Source organism: Phocoena phocoena, chromosome 16, assembly GCF_963924675.1.
Source record: "Phocoena phocoena chromosome 16, mPhoPho1.1, whole genome shotgun sequence".
Taxonomy (NCBI): Eukaryota; Metazoa; Chordata; class Mammalia; order Artiodactyla; family Phocoenidae; genus Phocoena; species Phocoena phocoena.
Window position 1 is genome coordinate 25,084,241 of NC_089234.1, and position 25,927 is coordinate 25,110,167.

Here is a 25,927-nt window from a genome sequence, read left to right on the forward strand (position 1 = left end):
TTCCAGCCTCAGCGTCTGGGCTTCACCCCAGCCTTCCCCCAGCCCACATGGCCCCTTGTCTCTACTGGTCTGGGTCAAGCGCAAGCAAGGCCAGGTGTAGCAGGTGAGGAGCAGGATTGGGTGGCAGAGTGCAGTCTGGGCCAGGCACAAGGCCACAGGTAGTGGGGATGTCATCTCAGCCACATCAGAGGCTGAAAGCAGGTGAGCCGGTGGCCTGCTGTCCCCAGACTGCATCAGGGCAGAGGTGGCATACTGGCTTCAGGGGCAGCTCTGGAGAGACAAGCAGAGGCCTGCCCCCAAGCCACAGTCAGGAGACAGCTGAACATGGAGCGTAGGACCAGCTTGCAGGACACTGGGAAGCCAGCAAAGGCTGAATTTGTTTCTCCATTCTTCTCCTTCCCACCCGTCATGTTGCCTTCCCTCAAGGCCTCTGTGCTCTGTCCCCTAACCAGCCCCTCCTGTCCAGTGAAAAGCCGGTGCTTGTTCATCCTCAGGTCTGAATGATCAACGAGGCTCCCTGTCATTCTCCAGGGAGACGTTTCTATATCTTAACCAAAACCTTACATCGAAGAAACTAAATTCTGACTCTATAACCTGAGGCATCAGAGAAGTGGGCTGTGAGGTTGGTTGGTTGTTTTTTGAGGGGGGTATTCTAAGGGCCCAGAGTGTACCCTTCAGGTAGCTGCATGCTCTAAACCATCAAAAGTCCCAGGATGATTCTCACTGGAGCAACTTGGGTCCCTGCCTACTGGCGTTACTCCTGGAGTTGGGGTTTGCTATCAGCTGCTCTGAAATTAAAGGGATGAAAATGAAGGAGTGATGTTTGTTTTTGCTTTTCATGGTGAAGGAACAGCCATGAGCAGGTTCATGCATTAGGTTCTCTTGGTCCTCCTATGCCCAAGGCTCTTTATGTCAGAGCGTCTGTCTTCATCAGTCTGTCAGCACAACAGTCTGAGGCACCCGATCCGGGCAGTCAAACACAGGGTTCGTTTGCTGGACTGACCCACTTCACACAAGGACCCACGCCAGGTTGTAAGCCTGCAGAGAGCTGGGGGAGTAAAAGATTAATTATTCCTTTTTTCTCCCCACAGGCATTGCCTGTGTCATGTCACCCTGTCTTAGTCCGTTCAGGCTGCTGTCACAAAATACCACAGCCTGGGTAGCTTATAAACAACAGAAATGTATTTCTCACAGTTCTGGAGCCTGGAAGTCTGAGATCAGGTTTGCCAGCGTGGTCAGGTGAGGGCCCTCTTCCAGGTTGCCGACTCCTCGCTGTATACTCACGTGTCAGAGGGGCTAGCTCTGTGGGACCCCTTTTATAAGAGCACTAATTCCATTCATGAGAGCCCCACCCTCATGACCTGATTACCTCCCAAAGGCTTTACCTCCTAATTACCATCACAGTGGGCATTAGGGTTTCAACATGAATTTTGAGGGGCACAAACATTCAGTCCATAGCATACATGTCGGTTTGGGTAGGGTGGGGGTGTCCCTCTAGTGACCCTCCCATCTTCTTTCCTTTCATTGCTTTGGGAAATTTGTCTCTTCTCCCCTGGGTGCCACATCAGCCTGCAGAGCCAGAGAGGACCCCTCTCCCCCATTCACTCAGCTTTCAGATCCTCACAGCTTGTCTCTCCCACCTTGGGCTCCAGAGACCCTTGACCCACTCTCTCCAGACAGTGCCCCATCCCTCCTGAGGGAATCAGGCAGCACCCACATTCATTACACCCAGCTCCATGCCAGGTATTGCCAGGGCTGAAGGGAGTGTAGAAAGTCATCCCTTCCCCTCAGGGTGATTGCAATCCAGTTAGGGATCCAAGACTCTCTCAGGTGTCTGGTCAGCCCTGTGGACTCTCCCATAACCTCTGTAGTGGGTTGAAGAGTGGCCCCAAAAAGATATGTCCACATCCTAACCCCTGCAACCTGTGAATATGACCTTATTTGGAAAAAGGGTTTTTGCAGATGTAATTAAGTTAAGGATTGTGAACGTGAGGTCATCCTGAATTTAGGGTGGGCACCCAACCCGGAGACAGATGTCCTTACAGAAGAAAGGCAGAGGGAGATTTGAGACACAGGCTGGGGCATGGGGTGAGGGGCATGTGAAGGCAGAGGCGGAGCCCGGGGTGATGCTGCTGCAAGCCTAGGAATGCCTAGAGCTGCCGGAAGCTGGAAGAGTCAAGGAAGGATTGTTCCCTAGAGCCTTCAGATGCAGTGTGGCCTGCTGACACTTTGATTTCAGATTTCTGGCCTCAGAACTGGAGAGAATACATTTCAGTTGTTTTGAGCCACCAAGTTGGTGGTCGTTTGCTATGGCAGCCCTGGGAGCCGGATACACTCCCCTTTCCTTTCTGTCCTCAGATCCAATTAGATGGGCAGGAGTGTTGTTCGTGGAGAACAACATGCAGTCTGTGGGCCTCGGGGCCTCCTGTGGTCTCCCTGTACCTTAGGCGAGTCCCTGTGATGCTCCAGGCTCTCTGGGCTGCACTGAAGGGAGAGGGGTGGGAGCATCTGTGTCCTTGGAGGCCAGGGTGGCTGGGGGGGAGCTGGCCTGTGCATCAGGGGACCCCCCTGGGAAGGTGAGAGGGGGCCCTGAGGATGATAGCCCCCTGACAAATTCTCCACGACAGCAGGAGAGGGAGGGCGAGAGTGGGGTGACTGCCAGCGAGCGGTCCAGGAGGCGGGCAGAGGAGGGCAAGGCAGGCATTCAAGGAAGGCTTCATGGAGGAGGCCTGAGGATATGGAAAGTGAGCCTTAAGACGGGGAGAGATCTGGGTCAGTAGGCCCAAGTGTTCTTAGAAAAAAACCAAACTCCTTTCTGTGGCTTATAAGACCGCTACATGGCTTCCTTTCCACCTTCCAGCTTGGCTCTGTGGTTGCCTCTGGCTGAGCCCTCTTGCGCCAGAGCTTTGAGTGGCTGGCTTTTCTCCTCCTCAGAGACTCCACTGAAATCAGAGACTTCCCTGACCACTAGCTGAATTCCCCCACCCCCCAGGCACACCCCTTCCCATTACCTTGTTATATTCTCTTTACAGAGGTGGGGGGAGACATATGTGTGTAACCACACTATTTACTAGATATGAACATTGTATACTGCATCCCTTCCATACACATCCCCTCCACAGTTAGAAAGTAAACACCTTGAGGGCAGGGCCCCTCATCTGTCTTGTCCACTGCAGTGTTCTTAACACTGGAGCAGGCCCTCCATCAAGACAGTGATGGATGGATGGATGGATGGATGGATGGACGGACGGATGGATGGATGGATGGATGGATGGATGGATGGCATTCCAGGTGGCAAAAAAAGCCAGGAAGCGAGAGTTATATGAGGATGTATACATGCTGTGAATTTTGAAGAGGAGAGGCTGCCAAGAATAGATCAGCCTGGAGAGACCAAAAGAGGTCAGCCCTCTCCTATTTCCCCTGTAGCCAGTGCCCTCTATTGCCCCGTACAGTGGGTACTTGCCCATTTGTCAGAACATGTGCCTGTCTCCTGGAGGTTGCTACAGGCTCTTCATGGCTAGGGTGGGCGCTCTCTAGGTAGGTGGGCTCTTCCTGTGCCCCTGGCCCCTGACTCCTGCTTAAGGAATCCCCCATGGATACCACATTTTACAAGGAGGAACCTGGGGTCATGGCTGGCCTAGGGGGTTAACTGCTCTCAGAAGTTTCTGTCTTTTCTTTAACCACTTCTCCCTACCAGTGAGAAGGAGCCATGTCCTCACCTCTCACCTTCTTGAAATAATTCATTCTCTGGAAGCAAATGCCAACTACTAAGACCCCTCAAGTGCCACTAAGATGCTTCATTAAGTGCCTGGTATCCTGCGTAGGAGGGAGAAACACCTCTGCCACTCAAGCGTGGGGACCTTCCCGAGTCAGTGCCCCACCTATGTGTCCTGGCCCAGAGTGGACACTCATGGTGAGAAGGTTAGGCCAGATTAGGGTGTGGAGCAGAGCCGGCCTCCCCCAGGTGATGCCCTCCCGCTTCTGAGGGTGAGGATCCCGCTGATCCCACTGGACTGGCACCTGCTCAGCCAGGGCAGGGATGGGGGTGGGGCAGGAAGGGCCCTTTAAAGGACAGGGAGGTTTGCTGTTTCGGGGAGCTCTTTCTCCCCAAGTCCACTAGACACTGGGTCACCTCTCCTTCCCTGCTGTGTTGGTCCATTGGTCCTTTCAGTCTCATTCACCCGTTCACTCTCATCCATTCACTCACTCATTCATTCACTTGTATCTGGTCGGCAGAGACCTCGGGGGGCTGCGTGCATCTCACTCACCATGGCATGTCCCGTCCTCCACGATTATGGCTTGCTTCATTCTCAGTCAGTCCTCGAGACACTTGCTCCCCAGACCTCAGCCCAGCACGTGGCGTGGAGGAGATGTTAATCATACTCCCATCACACCCAGAAGAAAATCCTAAGTGGTTCCCACGGCCTTACGTGATCTGAGCCCAAAGAACTCTCTCCCTCTCACTATCTGAGCTCCAAAGCCACAGGTTGAAATCCCAGCTCAGCCATTTGATAGCTGTGTGACTTTGGACAAGTCCTTCAACCTCTCTGAGCCACCAACTCCTCCTGGGCAAAGTGGGGACGATAAAAGCACTTGCTTTAAAGTTGTGGTGAGGATAAAGCCAGAGAACCCAATGGAAAGCTCTTAGCCTGTGCCTGGCAGGAGTAAACACTTAGCTACTGTTACCTGTTGTCTCAGTCTTCCCCTGCCCCTCTCAATAACCCCACCCCCAAATGCATCTTAGGGCTCCCCGAGGGAGCAGCCATGGAGGCCCGGCCCTTCAGTCTCCAGATGAGAATGCAGAGGCCCCGTGGAGGGTCACACAGCCAGCCTGTGGCCAAGGCAGGACTTGAACCCAGGACTCCAGCCAAGGACCCTGCTGGCCCCACCCTCTCAGCCCAGCCCAGAATGGCAGCAAGAGGAGCCTCCGCTTACATGCTCAGACCCTGTCAGGCTCAACGGCTCTCTTCTCTGCTTTCAGGAAGGAGTTGATCCTGAGGTCTGTCTCTTGCCCCGTGTGTAATCTTCCTTATGATGCTTATCGTATTTCTGGGGCTGCATCTACATGGCTTTGAAGGCTCTACCAGGAGTCTCGCCTGGCCTTGCCGTGAATGGGCTGAATTACATTTACAAGACGCCTTTAATGCCCTGTGGTCCCGGCTTCCTTCATGGGGTTGTTCCTCCTCCCTTTTCTCTCTCTCCCTTTTAATATGGTCACCGGTTTGGCTTGCAGAATGCGGTTGGGATCCCTAAGAGAGAAGTCAAGACCATAGAATCCCTTCCAGATCTTCCCTGCCTCCCCCTCCCCCTGCCCCGCTCCCAGCAGCCTCTGTGCCAAAAGGACCCAAGGAAAGAAAACATTGCTCCTGCCAGGATTTCAGCACGGAGGAGAGAAGCCCTGCTGGGATTCCAAAAACTCAACTGGCAAATGGCTCGTACAGGAATTCTCCTCTGACTTCGTACCTGAGCGACAGACCCACGAGCCTTGTGAAGGAGATGGGAGGTGTCCAGCCTGGAGGCATGGCGGCCTCACCTGCAGAGGGTGGGCTTGAGGGGCGGGGCCATCTGGGTGAGGAGCCCTCCCACCTCTCTCCCCATCTCCCCACCCCAGCCCTCCCTTCAAAGCTTCTGCACCTCTGGAGGGCTTAGTCGTTCCTTAACTATTTATTTTTTGCTAGTTCTGCCTCTACAACTGGATCAAGTCCTATCTGGTATATCTATATCTGTATCTGTGTCAATATCTATATCTGTATCTATATATCTCATGAATATCAAACCCAGTCAAGAGGTTTGGCCAGCCTTGAGATGGGGGTCTGGGAGGGGCAACCTAGTTTGTCTCCCCATCTCTCTAGGCTTTCTTTTTTGTCCTCTGACGGGATGAGAAAGGGCAGGAGTGCTATTTTGGGGGAGTGGATAAGTCACATTTTCCTCCTTTGAAAGAAGCACAGGGCAGAGCCAGGTCTGGGGCCCACCACCGCACCCCCCGATCCCGGTCCCTCTGAGCAAGTCCTCCAGGTTCTTGTGAGATACAGCTTAGCTCCTGGCGTCACTGGGTCCGGGCGGCCCCCAGCTCCTGACAGCTACCTGGCTCAGGTAGAAGGCCCAGAAGCCCACCCCAGGGCCGCCTGTCATTTCGTCAGTCCAGAGAGTGGGTGTCCTCCCACCACGTGTTTATTTCACACACCGTCCCCTTGGCTGCATACACGTGCTCCTGTGGCCTGCAGGCAATAGAACAATAGGCAACAAAAAAAGGGTAGGAGGCGAAGAGGCCAAGAATACCAAATCTGTGACATCTTCCCTCAAGGAAAGGTGGCTGTCTCCCATGTCTTTTTTTTTTTTTTTTTTTGGCCGTGTTGGGTCTTCATTGCTGTGCGCGGGCTTTCTCTAGTTGCGGCGAGCAGGGGCTACTCTTCGTTGCGGTGCACGGGCTTCTCATTGCGGTGGCTTCTCTTGTTGTGGAGCACAGGCTCTAGGCACGTGGGCTTCAGTAGTTGTGGCACACGGGCTCAGTAGTTGTGGTGCATGGGCTTAGCTGCTCTGCCGCATGTGGGGTCTTCCCGGGCCAGGGCTCAAACCCGTGTCCCGTGCATTGGCAGGCGCTTCTTAACCACTGCGCCACCAGGGAAGTCCCTCCCATGTCTTGATAAATCATGTTTTATCTCCTTTCAAAAGGAACATGTGGAAGAGCCCATTTCTCTTTGATGACACTGTCCAGTCTGTGCAGTGTCATTCCTCTGCTGGGGACACAGCCCCTCTACCAGGCTTGGGTGAGAAAGGGAGGAAGGAGAGCTTGACGGAGCATCTGGGAGAGGGAGGGAGATGCACGGACCAGCAAGTGCCTATTGGACGTCTGCTGTATGCAGAGCCTTGTGCTGAGTGCAGTGAGAGTTGCCAAGGGGAAGAAACAGCTGCAGGAGGGGCCTCTGGTTCACAATGAGTGCAGGGGGATGAGAGACACAAATGCGCCAACAAGTCACACACAACTTGATGAGTTAGATGCTCCATGGTCGGGTTGGAACAGGGCTGGTGACCAGTACCTGTGGTGACGGGGAAGTCAGGGATGGCTGTAGCAGCTGCTTCCAGGGCCCCCCAGGTCCCCTTTCCATTCTCCTCTACCTGCCAAAGGCTGCTTACAGGAAAACTGGGGGCTTTGTTCTAGCCATGGGAGCGTACTCGGCCAGAAGCTCCCAAGAAGCAGTGCTCTCAGAAGCTCAACAACAAGCAGGGAGTTGGTGATCAATACCCCAGCCTCCTCGCCCTTGGTTGGGATACCTCTGCAGTCTGTTCTCCACGATCCCCCGAGTTCCTCAACAGAAATGAGCTGCCGCCACCCACCATGAAGGACACTTCCTCGCCTGCCCTGCCTTACTTCCCCACTCCCCTACTGGTACTTCCCAGATCACTTCCCAAATAAACAACTTGCACTCACCTCAACAACCTAAACCAAGGCAATGCTTAGTACTCCACTTGGACCTTGATAGAAGAAGCTTAAGTAGATTAGCATGCAGTCTACATACTTGTTCACTTGCAACGCACGTCATCTCATTTAGGACTCCATTAATGCAAGTGATGAAAATCCATCTCCAACAAGTTTCAATTAAAAACTTTTGTATTATTTTATATAAGTGGAAAGTACCAGGTAGACCCTGGGTTCAGAGGAACAACTGCATCCAGCTGCTCAAATGATGTCAAAGGAACCTGCCCTTCATCTCTCAGCTCTGCGCCTCAGTCATTCAAGAAACATTTATTGAAGGAATTCCCTGGTGGTCCAGTGGTTAGGGCTCTGCGCTTTCACTGCCGAGGGCGCGCGCTCAATCTGTGGTCAGGGAACTAAGTTCCCACAAGCTGAATGGGGCAGCCAAAAAAAAAGAAAAAAAAAAAAAGAAGGAAGAAGAAGAGAGAAGAAACATTTATTGAGCACCTACCCTGTGCCAGGTTCAGATTCTTTCTCTTGGTTGGTTTCCTTCTTAGGCAATAAGAAAGATGGTCACTAGGAGCTCCAGGCTTTCATCCTGCCAGCTTAGCAGCTGTAGGAGAAAACCGTGGGAGGAAGAGGACAGCCGCAGAAGACTCAGGGCTGACCCTCACTGGCCCAGATCGGGTCCCCTGCCCATCTCTGAGCCCATCGCTGTGACTCGGGGTGGCTACGCTGGGTCGCATGCATACCATTGTTGCCAGGGGGTGTGGTCGGCCCCATTTGAACCCACAAGGGAATGGATGAGGGAGGCTCTCCAGAGGGGAATGGGTGGGCTTGGACAACAGATGCCTGTTATAGCTGTGAGGTGAGTGCCTCACCACGTGCTGTGGTCCATGGGCCCTAAGATGAGACAGACAGGCTTCTGGTGGGAGGGGCTCACAAATGTTTGTAATACACGTCAGAATGTGTTGAGTGTCTTAGGAATGGACGAAATGTGTGGGTGTTCTGGAAAGAGCGTGATTACTCCCAGCTCGGCCATCAAGCTTCTGAAAAGGAGGCATTGGCCTAGACGTTGGTGGCCACTGGGCACAGAGACATCAGCTGTGTTAGGCACTGACTGTCAGACCAAGGAGTTCAGATTCTAAATTTATCCAGTTGTGAAAGGACTATGCTTTCATCTATTTGTTATAATTGAATCTGGCCGGTTCAGAAGAGCCTCCTGGGAAGGTTTGGGGGCTGGCATTTTCCGTAAGCCTTGCCCATACCTGTAGAGGGGTACCCCAGCCCAGCTGCAGGGGCCCATACGGCTGGAGGCCAGCCAGGCTGGGGCAGCCATGCTCCCTTGTATTGGCCTGAGCCTGCCCTGGAAAGAGCCACCCAACTTAACTAAGAATAGGAATTCCTATCAGGCTGGCGGGAATGAAGGCCGATTTCTCAAGGAGGGATGGGCCTGGAAACAAAACACAGGGGTGGGGTGGGCCAGCCTTGATATTTATTTGCGAGGTCACTTGAGAGATGCACCCGCATCAGGGCGTGGATTCTGTCTTTAGACCCAGACAAGGTGATTTGGCCAAGATGGCAGCCTCCGGGGCTCCTCGTCTGCCCCAGAAGTCCTGGGCCCTCAGCCTGGGGCACCTCCTAACCCCCCGGGGAGAGGTGACCACTCCTCTCTTGTTTCCTTGGCAATGGGCAGAGGTGGTGGTATTTGGTGGCCAGCTAAGATGCTGAGAAGCCGAGGGAGAGGGAATGAGAGGATAGCGTCCCAGATCCCTATGGCAGCTTTACCCAGAGTCACCCAGCTCACGAGCATCTCTCTTCCAGGCAAAATCCTCTTCCGGAGAAGCCACATCCGGGACGTAGCTGTGAAGAGGCTGAAGCCCATCGATGAGTACTGCCGGGTAAGAGTGTGTCTGGGGCAGGGGAGGGGGTGGTCCATCTGCCAGAGAGTCTATCCATCTGTGAAGGAAGGTTGTCTATACAAAACCCTTTGCTGTGGTCCAGCAGATGCATCCTGAGGCCTGGCGTCTCCCGGCCAGAAGTGTGGGTGTGGGTGTCCCTCGGGGAGGGGTCACCCCGTGACTAGGCCACCTCTGGGGCATGAGGACCGCCAGGGTCACAGCTGAAGCCTCTGTTCCTTTCATGATGGGTCCGTGTTTACAAAACACTCCTTTAAATCACTTCCACCAGCTTGGGAGCTCTGTGAAGGGGCCGCTGCTGAAGGGATTCTGTGTGTGGCATTTTGCTGGCTACAGGAGAACTCTTCTTTGAATTCCCTTTGGGACATTTTTGGAATCAGTCCTGAGTTCAGTAGCATCCAAAATGCATATTTGTTTATTCACAGAAGTCTTGATAGATACAAATATTCGTGTATACATCTTTATAGATGCAAATGCTCACCACACACACACACACACACACACACACACACGCACGCAGGCACGTGCATGCACATGCGTTAGAACAGTCGATGCCAAAGAGCAGACTGGCAGCAGCTGCAGGGTCATGAAGCACAGCCTGTTTGTCTTTCCACTTTGTCTGGAGCCTGGGACCCCCTGGGGCCCCTGCAGTGAGGATGAGAGGCTCCCACTTTAGTGGCCTTGGCACATGGCCTCCAGATGGCCAGACCGCCTGGGTTTGAAACCCTGCTGGCTTTGTGAACTTGGGCAAGTTACTGAACTTGCCGGAGCCTCAGTTTCCACATCCATGCAACAGGAAGGAGAGTAGTACCTCCTCAGAGGGTGGTCGTGAGGATGCAGTGACCTGACAGGCATAAGGCAGCAGCACATAGTGTCTGCACAGAGGAAACATTCAGTGGACGCTAGCTCTTTGTTATTGTTATTAATAATGTTACCACTGGGCACCACTGGCTTTAATGGAGATGGAATTTCCTAGTTACGTGAAAACTGCTGTGGAGTCTGACTCAAGAGTCTTGAGGAGAAGCAAGTGGGGGATGTGTTGTTGTGAGTGCTGGTATTAGACTGAGAAGAGCTGGGGTCAAATCCCAGCACTCCACCAACTAGCTGTGTGACCTCGGCAAATTGCTTTACCTCTCTGAGCCCCAGTTTCCTGATCTGTAAAACGAGGGTAAAAATAACTGTCTCACAGGGTTCATGCAAGGGGTTGAGCAGGAGAATATATGTCACAGTGTCTGTAACTTCTGAAATGTTCTGTCGCTACATGGAGTTATTACCATAAGGTTCCTTTCTGAACAAATATTTTATAATTTAGAATCATTATGCCTGTCAATAAAATGTTTAAATAAGAACCAAGTTGCTCAATTTCGTAACTGGTGTTCCCAAGGCTATGTGGAGACAAGCACACCCAGATACTCTTCATTAACCCAAGTTTGAATTTCGTGGCTGTGCAGATCACACTTGGTCACGTTTTCTGCCTTAATGTCAAAGGATGCCCGATGATGAATTTCCTGAAGGTAGAAGCTTCTCTTCTTCAGATCAATATTCATTTTTCTCTTTAAAGGGCATTTGCCGTTTCTAGTTAAATTGATGGCTGCAGCCTGCCTTTTATTTCTTTTTATTCCTTTCCCAAGCAGTTATTAAACAAATTGGCAGAGCTAATGGAGGAGGGGCAAAGGGCAGGGGGGAGCCTCTTGCAGCTGGGATTTATGGTTCACATCAGCCTTGACCTCCCTGAGCTGGTGGAGCCCAAGGCATCTGCAGTTGGACTCTGTGGAAATGCCGTCTTCTGGGTCGTCTGGAGCAGGAAACTGATAATATCTTATCTCCTGGGATCAGGCTTTGAACAGGACTCTTGATTCGGGATGAGGGCTCCGGAGCCCCAGTGGTGCTCCTGGTGGCTGGGGAGCCATTTAAGTGGGGTCTGCAAGAGGAGGGGCCTCCTAACCTGATTAGCACAAATGAGAACTACTCAGAGACAGGCAACAAGGAGCAATGTCATGGGTTCACCAAGCAGCCAGACAGCTTGCAGGCAGTAATTTACTCTGAGAATGGCAGAGGGGGCAGGGCAGTACCGAAGTGACCTTTAATTCTGCTGAACTAGAAAGCTGGGATCTGTGGTCTAATTGTCTGAGACCTTGGAATAACCTTGGAATGGTCATTAGAGATAAGTTCAGCTGCAGTCCACGGTCACTGCCGCCCAGCATTGCATTTCACAGCCCTGCCGCCCACTAGTCCAGTCGTGCCACTCAGGATCCAGCCTTTCACTCAGCATCGCTGCCCCCCACAGCCAACTTCATGGTCAGGGCCACGTGCAGTCCACTCCATGGCCAGCCATACCTGTCCTCGGACTGCTTGGAACCTCTGGAGTTTTGTTTCCAGGACCCTGCCCATGCAGCTCTGCTTGGCTGGCCAGAATCTTCCTTGGACCTGCTGGACAGGTATATGGGCTCCGAGTCTGGCATTGGCTAGGGATTCAAATGCACCCAAACTTGTGAAACCGGCTTTGTGCACGGAGTAGCCAGCTCCTCTGCCAGGACTCAGATATAGAAAGTCTGACCGTGCAGTGGACCCTCCCAGACTTCGGGCTCCCTGCCCTCGCTGGCCAGCCAGTCCCGCCGCCTGATGGCAGCCTCACAGCCCAGATCTCAGTGTTAATTTTAAACATATACGGAGCAGATTGGATGAGCGTCACGGAAAGTTTACCAAGCGCCAGCCAGGTGATTGTTTTATGTGGCTCTTGAGGGCCAGTGTCTATCAAGAAGGGTTCCAAATGCTTTTCTGTAACTCCATAAATTAATGTAATGGGCAACATGGTTATGCGGTTAATATTTAATGGTTCTGTGGTCTCAACAACTTGAAGACTTTCATCTCACTAACAAGTGTGAGCTATACTTTAGGGGCTCGGACAAACAATCTACCCCATAAATGACTCCATCTACCCCATTCCTGCGTGTGAAATACATGTTTGCAGTGTCTGTCTATGGGATAAAATAAATATCCAGGGGTAGGGGGCAGTGCGAAAGAGTGTTTGAGAATAATCGGCGTACCCTCCGCCACGTAACAACGTTTCTACGAGTCTCCGTTTCCTGATGGGTGCAGCTAGAATTTTTTTGTTACCCAAAAAGCCGAGCTCGCTTCTATCATTCTGCTGTCCACGAGAGGCTTGCTTTCAGAATCAAAGGCTCTCTTTGTAGGTGGGATGAGAGGTTGGCTGGAGTTAGACTGGGGGAGGGACTCCAAGCCTAACAAGGATGTCAGCCCTGAAGGGGTAAGGATCTCCCCTCCCCACCCTCTGCATCTCCCAGACTCATTAATTTTTAGCCCCACTTCCCATATTCGAAAACTTTGGCTATTACTTCGTGGAGGTTCTTAGCCCCAGCCGTTCTCCCTCCCACCGTGGGAGTTTTCCACCATAGCCCATCATTGTCTCTCACCTTAATAAAGAAAAAGGTTCATGTTGCAAGAAAAACAGACTCCTTTAAGAAGCACCAGGGGGGCTTCCCTGGTGGCGCAGTGGTTGAGAGTCCGCCTGCCGATGCAGGGGACGCGGGTTCGTGCCCCGGTCCGGGAGGATCCCACGTGCCGCGGAGCGGCTGGGCCCGTGAGCCATGGCCGCTGAGCCTGCGCGTCCAGAGCCTGTGCTCCGCAACGGGAGAGGCCACAACAGTGAGAGGCCCGCGTACCACAAAAAAGAAAAGAAAAAAAAAGAAGCACCAGGGCTCCCTGGCATGCTCAGTCCTAGATAACGGGGAGGGTAACTTTGTTCTTGTGCCCCTCATTCTAAGGCAGGCCTAGGCCAGATGTGTTGCTAATGGGGGAGACTGAGGCAGAGAGCCAAGACTGATGCATTCAGGCCTCCTGAGTGGTCTGGTGCTCTGAGGAAACCCAGGTGGCAGAATCTCTCCATCTCCTCTGGTCCAGACAGACCCAGGAAGAAAGCACTTCCAGCCTGGGATAAAGCTGATTGTGTCCATTTTCTACTTAAAGGCCTTCAGAGGAGCCTCATCGGCTCCACAAGAACCTCTGACCGGCTGAGCCGGGCCGTCTGTGGGGTTGTTCCATGGGCTGCTTCAGCCTCACCTCCCGCCCTGCAGCCCAGTCTGCAGAAGTGCAGCCACCCCCAGCTAGCCAGACTCCCTTAGACTTCCACCCCTTGGCCTGTGCTAATCCCTTTCTTGGGGATGCATTTGGCTCCCACGATGCCCCTCCCAGAAGCCTTCCACCTCCCCGGAGGAAGCTGGCCACCCCTGCTGTCCAGAATACTCCGTGCACGCCTCCACGCCGCACACTTACCCTCCATAGGAGGGTAATTTCTGTGTGTCTGTCTTCTCCAGACCAAGAGCTCCTGGAAGGCCCCATCTGTTACCTTTGTGTCTTCACTAACAAGCAGGAAGCCTCGTCCCATGCGGGAGGCCAGGCAGTATCTGATGACACAATGCAAAGATTGCACACAAGCAGAGGAAACCTCCAAGGAGGGTGATGTGTCCCCAAGGCCCCAATTACTAGGCTCCCTTGTGAAATGCCTTAAACTGCACTATTTCCATTACAAAAGAATTCGCTCCTTAGATCCTTCAAAAAGAGAACTCATGTGTTTGACATACTCTGATTTATAAAAGTTCGGTGAGCCCCCAGCTTCCTAGACGCTGATCTAAGAGGAATAGTCCGGAGCAGGTTAGAAGCAGCCCCGGGGGTGAGAGTGGAGGCCAAATGGGTAGGACTTCAGCCCCCTCAGCCCATTCACCCCCCCACCACATACCCCTACCCCACCCAGAGTCGCTGGGCTTTTACTCTAAGATTCCCATTGATTAGAAACCAAAATGATGCTGCTAAAAATAGGACAATGTTTGATCCTGTGGAAAGAGCAGGACACCCCCAGTTGCTTTGACAAATGCAGAACTTTGCTTTTTGTCCTGAGATAGACATAACCCAGGATGGTGGGCTTCGTGGAGGGAGATCATTTCGAAGCAGAGGGTCTGAGCACAGTCTGCCTGGGGCTCCCTCCCATGCCACTGCTGTACTTGCAAAGACCGGGCTGGTGATAGATTGGACACTGAATTCACTGGTAGTGGTGCTGTTTGCAGTCCTGGAGCCATTGACTGTTAGAGCTGGAAGAAACTTCAGAATGTCTCTGGCCTGGATTTGCCTAGCTGTGTTCCATGGGCTGTCAATAGGAATTGTTTGGAAAACCAGCTCCACAGTCAGAGACTTGTGGGTAATGCTGGAGGAAGTACAGAGTTGCAGATCAGACAGAGCATAGGCTCTGGACTCAGACACCTCATTCAAAATCTCACCACTTATTAGCTGTGTGGCCTTGAGAAATGATTTAACCTCTCTGTGCTTTCGTTTCTTCTTCTGTTAAACTGGAATCATAGTCATACTCACCTCTTAGAGTTAATGTGGTGATTAAATGAGTCAAATTCCCAGGATGTCGTTATTATTAATAAGTACTGGCCTGAACACAGCTCTGTAGGTTTCTTGCCTGCAGGACTTCTCAGAGCCTTTGCTGTGCTAATGAACATGATGCCCACCAAGACCAAGATGGGGATCTACAAGGCACCATTGCACATGTGCCCACAGAACTGATTTTATCTCATCAAACAGGTGTTCTATGAGATACGGTTTGAGATTCTGAAGCTAGTCTATTTTATCCTAGAAGAAACAACAACCAGAGAGGTGAAGTGGCTGCCCAAGGTCATGGAGCAAGTATATAACGGCAGAATTGGACCTACTGTAGAACTGAAGTCTCCTGACTCCCATTCTTTCTAGTATACCTCACTGCTTTCACCCAAAGGATAATGATAATGAAGACAATAGTGTAACTAAATTTTACCGTTTACTCAGTGCCAGGCACTGTGCTAGGCTCCTCATATTCATGATCTCATTGAATCTCCTAAAAGATAGGTGCCATATGAGATCTATTGTACTGAGCTCAGAGAGGGCAAGCAAGGCATTCAGCATCACACAGCCTGTTAACGGTAGACCTAGGACTCAAACTCCCGTCTGCCTAGCCCTGACTTAACCACCCCATGGCATACATCCTGAATGTCCAATGGCAGAGTTTTAGGCCTGAGCCGGTGGTGGTGGCCCTGAAGATGCCCATGTATTGGTCACTACCTGCTCCTCCAAGAATAGCTAGGTTTGGGGGTTCCCCGGCTCTGGCTGCCATTGCCAGCCCAGGCCGTGGGGACTGACTGCTCAGCACCCGGCTCTCCTGCCAAATGATTTTGGCCAGGGCTGGATTTGGCGGCAGCTCTGATGGAAGCTGCTCTGAGCCAAGAGCCTCTTGTCAGCCTGAAATCAGGACGAGCCCTCAACGCGGCTCCCCTCGGGGCTCCCTGTTAAATAAAGATGCCGCAGCGGTTCGCCCAAAAGACCTCTTTGTCTGAGGTCCTTCCAGCCCACGCGTCCTCTGCCCCCGGAATGCCGGTCTCTGTCGGCATGAAGAGCCCCTGTGTTCACCGCTGCTGCGGGCGGGGGGGAGCTGGCCAGCAGCTCTGCGCCTAAGTGGGAGGGCGCCTGCCCTGCTCCCCCCCTCCCCGACCCCCGCCTCCTGCTGGTCAGGGAGGTCACCCTGGCAGCGACTCTGCACACAGCTTGGGCCCCTGGTAACACTTCCCTCCTGCCTCCTGCCCATCCCGGCCCATTAGTGCTCCCTCCTGGCACCCTCCTGCTTCCTGCCAGCAGCCCTTGCTGTCTGCACATGCCTGAGCTCCGCTTCTCTCTGTCTCTCTCTGTATGTCTCTCCCTCTCCCTCTCAGTCTCCCTGTCCCTCTCCATCTCTCTGTATATCTGCCTGTTTCTCTCTTTGTCTCTATCTCTCTCTGCTTCTTTCTCTCTGTCTCTGTCTCTCTCACTCCATCTGTCTCTCTCTCTCTTTCCATCTCTCTTTGTCTCTGCCTCTCTCTCCCTCCATCTGTGACTCTGTCTCTCTCTGTCTTTCTCTCCCTCCATCTCTTTGTCTCTGTCTCTCTCTTTCTCTCTTCTTCCTCACTTTTTCTTTCCTTCTGCCCTTCTCTCCTGGGGGAGAAAACAGCACATACCATGTGCGTTAAATGAAAACTTGAACACTCTGGGGGTAAGTTCCACCCAGCCTGCGTCGAGCACAGGGCTTCACTCTGCCACTTTAGTCGTGGCTTCACCCCCCAGGAGCCTCAGCGTCCCCACCATAAATGAGAGCAATGGTGGGTACGTCCAGGACAAAATTGGACGGCACATCATCAGATGTGCACTTGTGAGGGCAGGGCCTGGGTCTGGCTCATGCCTGTACTACCAGGGCACACACTGAAAGCTCCATGCTTGTTGGATGGTTGGGGAGTCCGGGAGCCGAACATAGTGCCTGACACGTGGTATTTGCTCATTGAATGTTAATTTCCTTTCTTTTTTTAAATCTCTCTCCTGGTCATGGGGATGGGATCTGTTGGAGACCCTTGGAAAGCCACAGGCTCTGGAAGGAACAGCAGGGAGTTACACAGTGTGTCTTACCTGCTAAGGTCAGGTCTTGTCCCATCTTGCCCAGGTGTGGGTTTGGCTTCGGGAAGGGCCGTCGTGCTCAATGCCACACTTAAATTGTTACCTGAGCAACTCAGAGAAGCAAGTGATCACTGCCCCCTTCCTCAACACTGTACTTCTGTCAATGCAACCCACGACCACATGTGCTTTTTTTGCCCCATTATCATGTCCCGCCACTACTGGACAGTGGTTCTGCACACCAAACTCTTATTCACTCACTCATTTTTAACAAATACTTACTGAGTGCCAGGCACTCTTCTAGGATCTGGGGGCATAGCAGTCAACAGAACAGACTAAAGTCTCTGCCCGCATGGAGCTTACCTTCTAGCAGCGTCTTTCCCACCTGTGTGCAGGCCACGTGGCCTCCCTGACCCCTCTGTCTCCTCAGTAACACGGGAATGAGATCTGCCCTCACGAGGACCATCGTGAGGCCCGTGGTGGCCACACTCATGGAGGCCCAGCATGCTTGGCACAGGGGAGCTGCCAGGCCAGGTCACTGCACCTGAAGCAGCCCTGGTGCAGGGGGCCTGGAGAGGCACAGGCTCGAGACGGGCTACAGTCTGACCACCGCCCCGGAGCCTCCCTATCAGCAGTTCCTCCTCACACTTCCGTAGCCCAGGGTTTGCCTCTTCCTGCTTCTGGCTCTAGCCCAGCGTTCCCTTGGCCCCGTTCCCCAGCCCTGCTTTGACGGTGGCCTCCCCTGCCTGTCTGTACTAAAGGATCGACCCTCTCCCCACCGCTCCATGCTGCACTGAGCCAAGACAGCGGTCCAGGTGCCCAGGCTGCAAGGTGTGGAGTCCGTGCTGGTGCACAGCGGGAAACTGATCACCTCTGACCCTCATCCCTCCCTTTCCAGCGGCGCAATCTCACCCCTCCTGGATGCAAGTTCACAGCTGGCCCTCACCCGTGACTGCACAGTTATCCCCCTCAGGACGCTCACCTCCTCCCGCCTGTCTGAATCCTGCACACCCCTCCGGCCGAGCTCCTGCCCGCTCTTCTAAGAAGCCTTTCCACACCCTTCAGCTTATTCTGCTCCTCCAGGCTCAGCTCAGCTTGGCCTAAGCAAGGCCCTGCTAGACCAGGCCACACCAACCTCATTCAGCTCCTAGGACCACCATGCTTGGTCCGGCCCCCGCCCTCACCTTGACCAGTTAATTCTTACCCACCCTCAGGACTCAGCTTCAAAGAGCCTTTCCTAAAACCACCTCCTTTCCCAATCTTCCCAGGTCCTATCAGACTCTACCATAGCACCCTGCTGTCCTTGATAGAATTATCGGCTTGTCATTAAATAACCGTGCAGTGGGTATTTAGGGACTGTGGATATCTGGTGCAGCTGGAGTGTGGCTAGCGGGAGATGAGGCCAGGAGGAAAAGACCTTGGATTGTCAGGCTAGGGATCTTGGACTTATTCTGTGGGCAAGAGAGAATTCTTTCAGGGTTCATGCAGAATAATTCGTTCTTGAGGGCCCTGAGACCTAGGGTTTAATGGCCTCCCCCTTTTTTTTCACTTGTTTGGCTGGTTGTTTAGTTGGTTAACTGGCTAGTTAGATAGTTGGTTGGTTGAATTGTTGGCTGGATGGTTGAAAAGTTGATTGGTTGACCGATAAGTTATTTTATCAGTTGACTGGTTGGTTAGTTCATTAATTGGGTGGTTGGTTAGTTGATGGGAGGGATGGGTGGATGGACAGATGGAGAGTAGTTTCATTAGTTAGCTGATTGGTTAATTCCTTGATTAGTTGTCTGGTTGGGTGGGTGGGTAGCTGATTGATTGTGTCTTCCTCGGCGCAGTCCTCGCGCCTCCCCCATCACTGTTGGCCCAAGCTGGCCCTGCTTTTGGTTTTCCTGTTCCCACTTTCATCAGGCCTAATGCCCTTTCTTCCTTTCTTTCCACAGGCACTTGTCCGGCTGCCACCCCATATTTCACAGTGTGATGAAGTCTTTCGGTTCTTTGAGGCCCGACCGGAGGATGTCAACCCCCCGAAAGAGTAAGTGGTAGCTCAAGCCTCTCCCGTGTGCTTGGGGGGAGAGCTGGCAAGGCCAACGAGGCTAAGCAAAGATGGACCAAAGGAAGGCAGACCACCTTCCCCAGACTCCTGTTGCCAAGGCTTGTTCCTCATTTCTCTTGACCCCAGAGCTGGCAAGGGAGGGTATCTTTGCATCTGGGGAGCAGGTTTTCCTGCAGACTCTTTATAGTTCACAGGTTATGGTCAGGAGCAGATGAGATAACAGAAAAGATAATGGTCATGCAGTTCAGATGCCCAGGGTTAGCGGTCATTGCTCTTAATCGTTGACGCTACCAAGCTCCCAGCTGAAACGCGGAACCAGGAGGGCACGTGCTGCCCAGGTGAACCTCACCTGCTGAATAACCCAGTGGTCCTGGGCTGCTGCAACAAATCTTATAATCATCATCAGAAACAACTATGTGTGCACAGAGCGTTCACTACATGGCTTTTACCTGTAGCATTTTACTGGGCTGGCCAAGAAAGTTCGTTTGGGTTTTTCCATAACATCGTACAGAAAAACCCGAATGAACTTTTTGGCCCGCCCTGTCCAATAGACTAATGTAGCCCAGTTTACAGAGGAGAAAGCTGAGGGGCGTGAAGTTAGGTGGATTTTCCCGGTCATGCAGCTGGTTGGGCACGTGACGGGCATGTGACGGGCATGTGACGGGCATGTGACGGGCATGTGACTTGAATGAACCCAAATCTTGAACTCATGAGACTTGAACCCAGGGCTGGCTGACTTTCCGTGTTGGGGAGAAATGGGGCGCCAAGCATGTCTTTTTTCCTCTCTGGAAGCAGGGTACTCTGGGCCTGGTGGTCAAGACGACCTACCCGGTCTTGCTGGTCTCCCACACACAGGCCCAAACTCCATCCTCATGGCTCCCTTCTCTTGCTCAGAACACTACCCTCACCCACACTCCCCAGAGTAGCTTCTCAGTGGAGAGAAAAATCCAGGGGCTGATGAGCAGAAAGCAGCCAGGGAAGAGGGTTGAGTAGGGGAGAGGGTTGGGGGAGAGGACTGAAGGGGATGCACACTGATTACCTCACTCCATACATCTGTTCCCCTGAAATCTTCGAGTGCCAGACTGGACAAGAGAGAGGCAGATGGGGCGGGGGCTACAGGAGGAAGGGAAAGAATAGTGCAGAGGAATTGTCTGGGGCAGGTGGGGAGAGGCAGGAGGCCATCTGGTGACGGGGAGCAGAAAGCCTACAGACAAGGGTTGTTGCACAGCTCCAGGGGCGCCGTTGTGAACGGCGCCCATAGAGGTAGTGGAGTACACAGTCTGCACACCCATACGTGTCAGTCCCGCCTAAAGGAGCCCTTCTCTTTTCACCCATGCTGTAAGACTAAGAGCCTAAAGTGGCCTAGGCCCTCTGGGGGAGGGAAGCATCACTCAGCTCAGAGGCTCACCTGGCCCAACCAAAGCCATCTCCTTTACTGGCTGCCATAGGATTAAGAAACAAGCGAATTGTTTCTTAACCACCAGAAACTCATCACAGTGTGGTTCACAGTGTGGAGCAACCGAAAGCCACAGGGAGTGGGAGGTGTGGTGTTGAGCTGCTTACTGGGCACGCGACTGGCTCCACCCAGGTACCTTCCCCTTCTCTTTCTCATCTGTAAAAAAGGGAAGAGTGATGAATCCGTGATGTTGCTACCTCCAAGGATTGTCTTGGAAACTTAGATGACACGTGGGCTGGGCAAGAGCTTTGTAAACAACAAAATGAGATACAAATGTGTGTTCTCACCAGCGGGAAAAACATCGCTCTCTCTGTACCTACTATGCGTCAGGCTTGTGAGAGAGGTTTGCACCGGGAGTTACATGTTCTTGTCCCCATGTTACAGATGAGGAAACAGGTTCACAGCTGGAGCCAGGACTTGAACCCAGATTTTTCTGGTTCCAGAGGCCGGTACTCTTTCCACATCTCCTGCCCACCCTCCCTGGTTTGGGGAGGAATCAGGGGACCAGGACTGTGGTCCTGACACCTCTCAGTGCATCCTCTCTGTCCCTCCTCCTCTGTGTTCCCGCCCCCGCCTTCCTCACTCTCCCAAGGCAGAGGAAGGCTCTTGAGACCGGCAGCAGTGTACCGGGTCCACCTGGCCCTGCCACTCCCCAGCTGTGATGGCCTCTCAGAGCCTCTTGTTCTCCTTTCTTCCACGGGGAGAGAGGAGATGCCCCTCCCCAGGCGGGCTGTCGTTGGAGTCACACGTGATCATGTGCCCAGAGGAGGGGAGAAGAATTGCTGCTGGTGGGTGAAATAGCAGGTGCATCACCACAGAATCAACTGGCCCTGCCTTTGGTTCGAGCCTCTGAACCCCCTCCCTGCCAGGCAGCTGAATAAGCTGGTCCTATTCCCCCTGTTGACCTGAGCGCCGGTAGCCGTAGGTTAGCCTCTTGCCCGTCCCTGGAAGGCCCTCGAGGAAGGTGGAAACCAGGCTCGGGAAGACAGGTGTGTGTTGTTGAGGCTGCAGGCATGGCTTTGCGGGGCAGGCTCTGGGGTCCAGGCCCACCACTCAAGGCTCTGTGATCTCTGATCATTTGCCCAGCCTCTCTGCCTTTCTGTGTCCCCACACCTGAAAAGAGAGAATGCAGGACTCCTGGAGCGGTCCAGAGGGCTTACGGAGACGACATGTGCACTGAGATAACCCGGCTGGTGCTATGGGCCCCTTGGAAGCGCACAGCAGTTTTGTTCGTGGGAGGTTGTGGAATGGAATGGAATGTGGCCCTGTGCGTGCTCCAACCCTGCAGATCACAGCCTGGCTTTTGCAGGGAGGAGTCATAAAGCATTTAGCCTCTGAGTCACCATGGCCGCGGGGGTTATCTGCCTCTTTCTTGAGGTGGTACCGCACACCTGGGCCAGTTCACATCTCATCTGGCAAGAGATGGCCTGAGAATAGGAACCCCTCCAGCATGAGACGGGCCTGAGGCTCAGGAGGTGGGGTCGGCTGTGGCCACACAGTTCCAAAGGGCTTCTCCGCCCTGGCCCCTCTCAGCCTCCAGAACCTGCCAAGAGAGACCTGTGTTCTATGCAGAGTGTCCTCTCCATAGAGCCCAGACCCATGGGTGACCTGGGCTGACGGGCTGACCCTCTGTCAGCCAAGTGCCTGCAGCCCCTCCCTCTCAGGGCTCTATCCCAGGCCACCGTACACCTCCCCCCTCCATCCTGAAACATAAACACAGGATCGAGGAACAGCGTTATTTTGACTCTGGGGCGACTGTGGAGTGGCTTATCAAATTATCAAAGCCTGTGGATTTAACTGGAATTTTGTAGATAACCCTGGCCTCTTTCAAGTGTGCTGCTGCGGGACCTCTGAGCGCTCACGGGGGCTGGGGTGGGGGGACCGTGGCCCTTTCCATCTTGCAGGGACAACAAGGCCTGCAACAGGCCCGGCCCCTCGGCTTTGATCCCAGGCCGCTCGCTGGCTTCCGTGGGTGGAGGGTGGGGCCCACCTCCGGGCTGCTAGTGGCTGCGCTAGACCACCGTCCCTGCACAGAAAGGATGTTCTTTACAGAGACGTTTGGTGAGCCTGGCACTGCAGGCTTGGTGGTTTCGCCTCCTCAGATGGCCACCCCAGGAAGGTTGCTCGAGGGCCCTGCCCTCCCCTCCTTGAACTACTGGCCGACGGGTACTGCTGCTGTGTGGAGCAGCGCTGAGCTCTCCTGGGGCCCCTGGCTCGGGCCCCAAACGCCGGCATTATTCTAGATTCACCTCTTTCCTTCACACCCCTCCATGCAGCTCGTCAGCACATCCTGTGTGCGCCACCTTAGGCATATACCCAGACCCTGCCCACAGCTCGCCACCTCCCTGCTACTACCCCAGGGGGCCGAGCCTCGTCTCACCCCTGGATTCTGGCCTGACTGGTCTCCCTGCCTCTGCCCTCGCCCGCTACGGTCCCTTTTCAACACAGGGGAAGGAATAATCTTTTAAAAATATAGGTCAGATCATGTCCCTCCTCTGCTCAAAATCCTCCGTGCCTCCCTTGTGGCTCAGAGTCGAGGCCCTTCCGCCTGCCCCTCCCGGCGCCCCTGGTGGCACCTCCTGCCTCTCCCTCCTGGCTCTGCTCCAGCCACTTCTCACACCTTCCAGCCCCGTTCTGCCTTGAGGGCTTCGCACCGGCTCTTCCCTCCGCCTGGAACACTTCACCCCCTCCCCAGGAGAGCCCCAGCCTGGCCCCTCACCTCCTTGCAGCCCTGACTCAAATAGCTGCCTATGCCTGGCCGGCCTCCCTGTTTAAAATCCCCAGCACTGGCTCTCCCCGTCTGGGCTTCATCTTCCTTCACGGAACTTATCACCACCTCCCATGTGACCTGTTCCCTCCCTAATGTTATTGTCAGTCTGGGAGAGCAGGAACCTGTACGTGTTCTGATCACACCGTAATCCCAGTGCCCAGAGCAGGCACTCAGGAGATTTGCCGGCTGGACGAGTCACGTCATTCAGGCTTTCTGTTAGTCCCCCACAGGCGGTAGGCTGTGATGTGACCATTCGGAGAGATGAAGTGGCTCCCTGGAGGTCACCCAGCTGGCAAGGGGCAGCCAAGAGAAGCTGGGGATGACGCATCCTAGCCTCTCCTGTGTGGATTCTGGGGCAGCCGTGAGGCTGGCTTGGGGTGGAGAGAGCCCTGATCACCAGATCCGGAAGGAAGGGGATAAGGACACATCCCTGGAACTCAATGGGATTCAGCGCAGGATGAGTCCCGGGCGGTCCTGAGCGTCAACTCTGACAAGCAGATGGGCCTGGCCTCGTGCAGGCCACACCCAGCACCCCTGCAGCACCCAAGGTGACCCCCTGGGCTATGCACATGACCCACCCGGTCCTGGGGCCACACCTGCTGGCCCAGCTCTCCCTGGCTTACCCGTGTTTGAGCGCTTGAGACCCACATCCTGGACCACTGGGCCGGGGAGGCAGGCGTCCCCTGGCCTGGCTTCCACAAGGAGCCCCCGAGCAGCCGGTCCCTCAGCTCTGATTTTCCTGTGATGAGAGTGATGGAAATGGGGGCTCAGGCTGCCGGGCAGGACGTCAGTTAACCACGTGACCCAGCAAATGCCTCTTTTAGTTCCAGTTTAAATTTGCATCATTGAAACAGTGAACCTAAAGGTTCTCAAAGGGCCCTCCGGGAGCCCTGTCCTCAGCACCGCCCCCGCACGGTGCACTTCCTCAGAGAAGGGTTAGGGGAGGTGCAGCCCCAGGGGGCCCGAGGGCCAGAGACCGGCCTTCTCGTCTCTCCAGCCTCCTGACCCACGGGTGCCACCCTCATCCTTAGGTACCTGCACAGGGCTGCAGCCGGCTGTCGCCAGCCTCCACGCCCAGGCCCAGCCGTTTCCTCCACCTGGAGCGCTCCTGTCCCCTCTGCCCCCCCACCCCGGCCCGAGTCCTACTCAGCCCTCAGGCTTTCCAGCAAGCCTCTCCAGAGCCCGTAGCCCTGGCCATGGCACCAACCACACTGTTTATGGTCTCTCCCCACCATGGGGGCCCGCATCTCTGGCCCCCCCAGGGCCTGGCACCTGATAAGCATTGAGTGAACCCAGGTTGGGGCTGTTTAACAAGATTAAAACTTGCACTGCCCGCTGTCATGGTTTCAGAGTGAACAGCACCCTCGATCCCTCTGGAGTTAGGTGGTCTGGGCTCCCTGGCCCCTCTGTGCCTCGGTTTCCGTATCTGTAGAGTGTGAATAACGAAAGTGCCTGCCGCCAAGGGCTGTTGGGAGGATGGTGCGTGGACGACACAGAACAGACCCGGCACGCAGTCAGCACTGCCCAAGGCCAGGCTCGCTGCCGTCATCGTGGCAGTCCTGGGCGGGGGGAACTGCGGCAAGAGACCCCCCCACGCTGCAATAGCTCTGCCACTTGTGGGCACTGCAGCCTCCTTTCGCCGCCTGACATTGGTGGCCCTCTGCGCTCGGCCCGAGCCCGTGGGCAGGTGGGCACACACGCATTTGGCCCTCATGTCGCAGAGGGGAAAAACAGAGGCCAGGGCTGGCGGGGGTGCCCCCTCCATCACCTCCCACTCGTGGACCTGCCGCTGGCTCAGCAGCCTGGGAGCTCGCGGCCAGCGGGGCCACACACACACCTGCAGCGCAGAGGGTCTCCACTCTGCCACCCCTCTCGGCTCGAGGCCTGGTCCTGTCCCCTTGGCCCATTTCTTCCCGCTGAAGCCAGCCAGATCCTAGTTCTCGAAATTGCATGGGAGGAACAGGGCCTTGCTAAACAGGTTTTTGTTCCTCAGCCCCAGGGCCACAGAGCCACCCTCTGTTGTGGCCTAAAACAATGGCCCAATGTTCAGAGGGACCATCCATCCCTGCCCCAGCCTGTCCCAATGGCCAGCTTCCATCTGGCCCGGGGTCCATACCCCTGCCACCGCCGTGTCCATGCCCGGGCAGGCCAGCGAGAGAGGGAGGCTATCCTAACCTGATCCAGGCGGAGAGCCAGGTTTGGATCTGGGCCTGAGCCTCATGAAGGTGGCCCAGCGGCTGATGCGGAGGGCGCTGAGCGAGGCTTCCAGAGACGGAGGCCTCGGGCAGAGGACAGGCAGCTGTTCTGGGGCTGGGGTGGCATGAGGGCAGAGCCCCCAGAACAGGTGCTCTTTACAAGATCTCCCAGCCTCCCTCCCCACTGATGCTTCTGAAGGGAGTGGAGGCTGGGGCTGCCCTCCCTGGGGGAAAGCAGTGTCCAGGAGGACAGAGGGGACGTTGCCAGCCCTGCCGCGGGACCCAGCAGGAAGACGGGGCGTGGGCGCGGCCGTGCAGCCAGGACAGCCCCGAGAATTTGGGGAGCCTCCTCCAGGAGCTCCCACAGCCTCGATCCTGGCCAAACTCCAGGTCAGGCCTGCTCGGGAGCCTGACTCTGGATCTCAGCATCCAGGCTTCCGCTGACAGCAGCGTGACCTTCTCCGTAAGTCACACCTATCTGCCCGGCGCTGAGGAGAATGAAGTAGAGGCTGTGTGTGGAGCACTTAGTAGGCGCTGAGGCAGGTTACTCTCTTCTTCCCTCCCTTCTGCTTCTCTGGGCAGCAAATAGAAGGTCCTGGGAAGAGTCCTGGAGAGCATCTCTGCTTCGGCCTTCACCCAGCAGGTGTTCATGGAGCATC

At 54.5% G+C, this 25,927-nt stretch overlaps 1 protein-coding gene across 2 annotated transcripts in view; it reads left to right on the forward strand.

Moving 5' to 3' along the window:
• The window catches only part of SH3PXD2A (SH3 and PX domains 2A), a 233,359-nt gene that overhangs the window by 110,148 nt on the left and 97,284 nt on the right, over positions 1-25,927 (forward strand). For both annotated transcript variants that reach the window (XM_065894056.1, XM_065894057.1), the window contains exons 4-5: positions 9,239-9,315; positions 18,735-18,826. In XM_065894056.1, the coding sequence (XP_065750128.1) occupies positions 9,239-9,315; positions 18,735-18,826 (169 nt within the window). The remainder of the gene's footprint in view (positions 1-9,238; positions 9,316-18,734; positions 18,827-25,927) is intronic.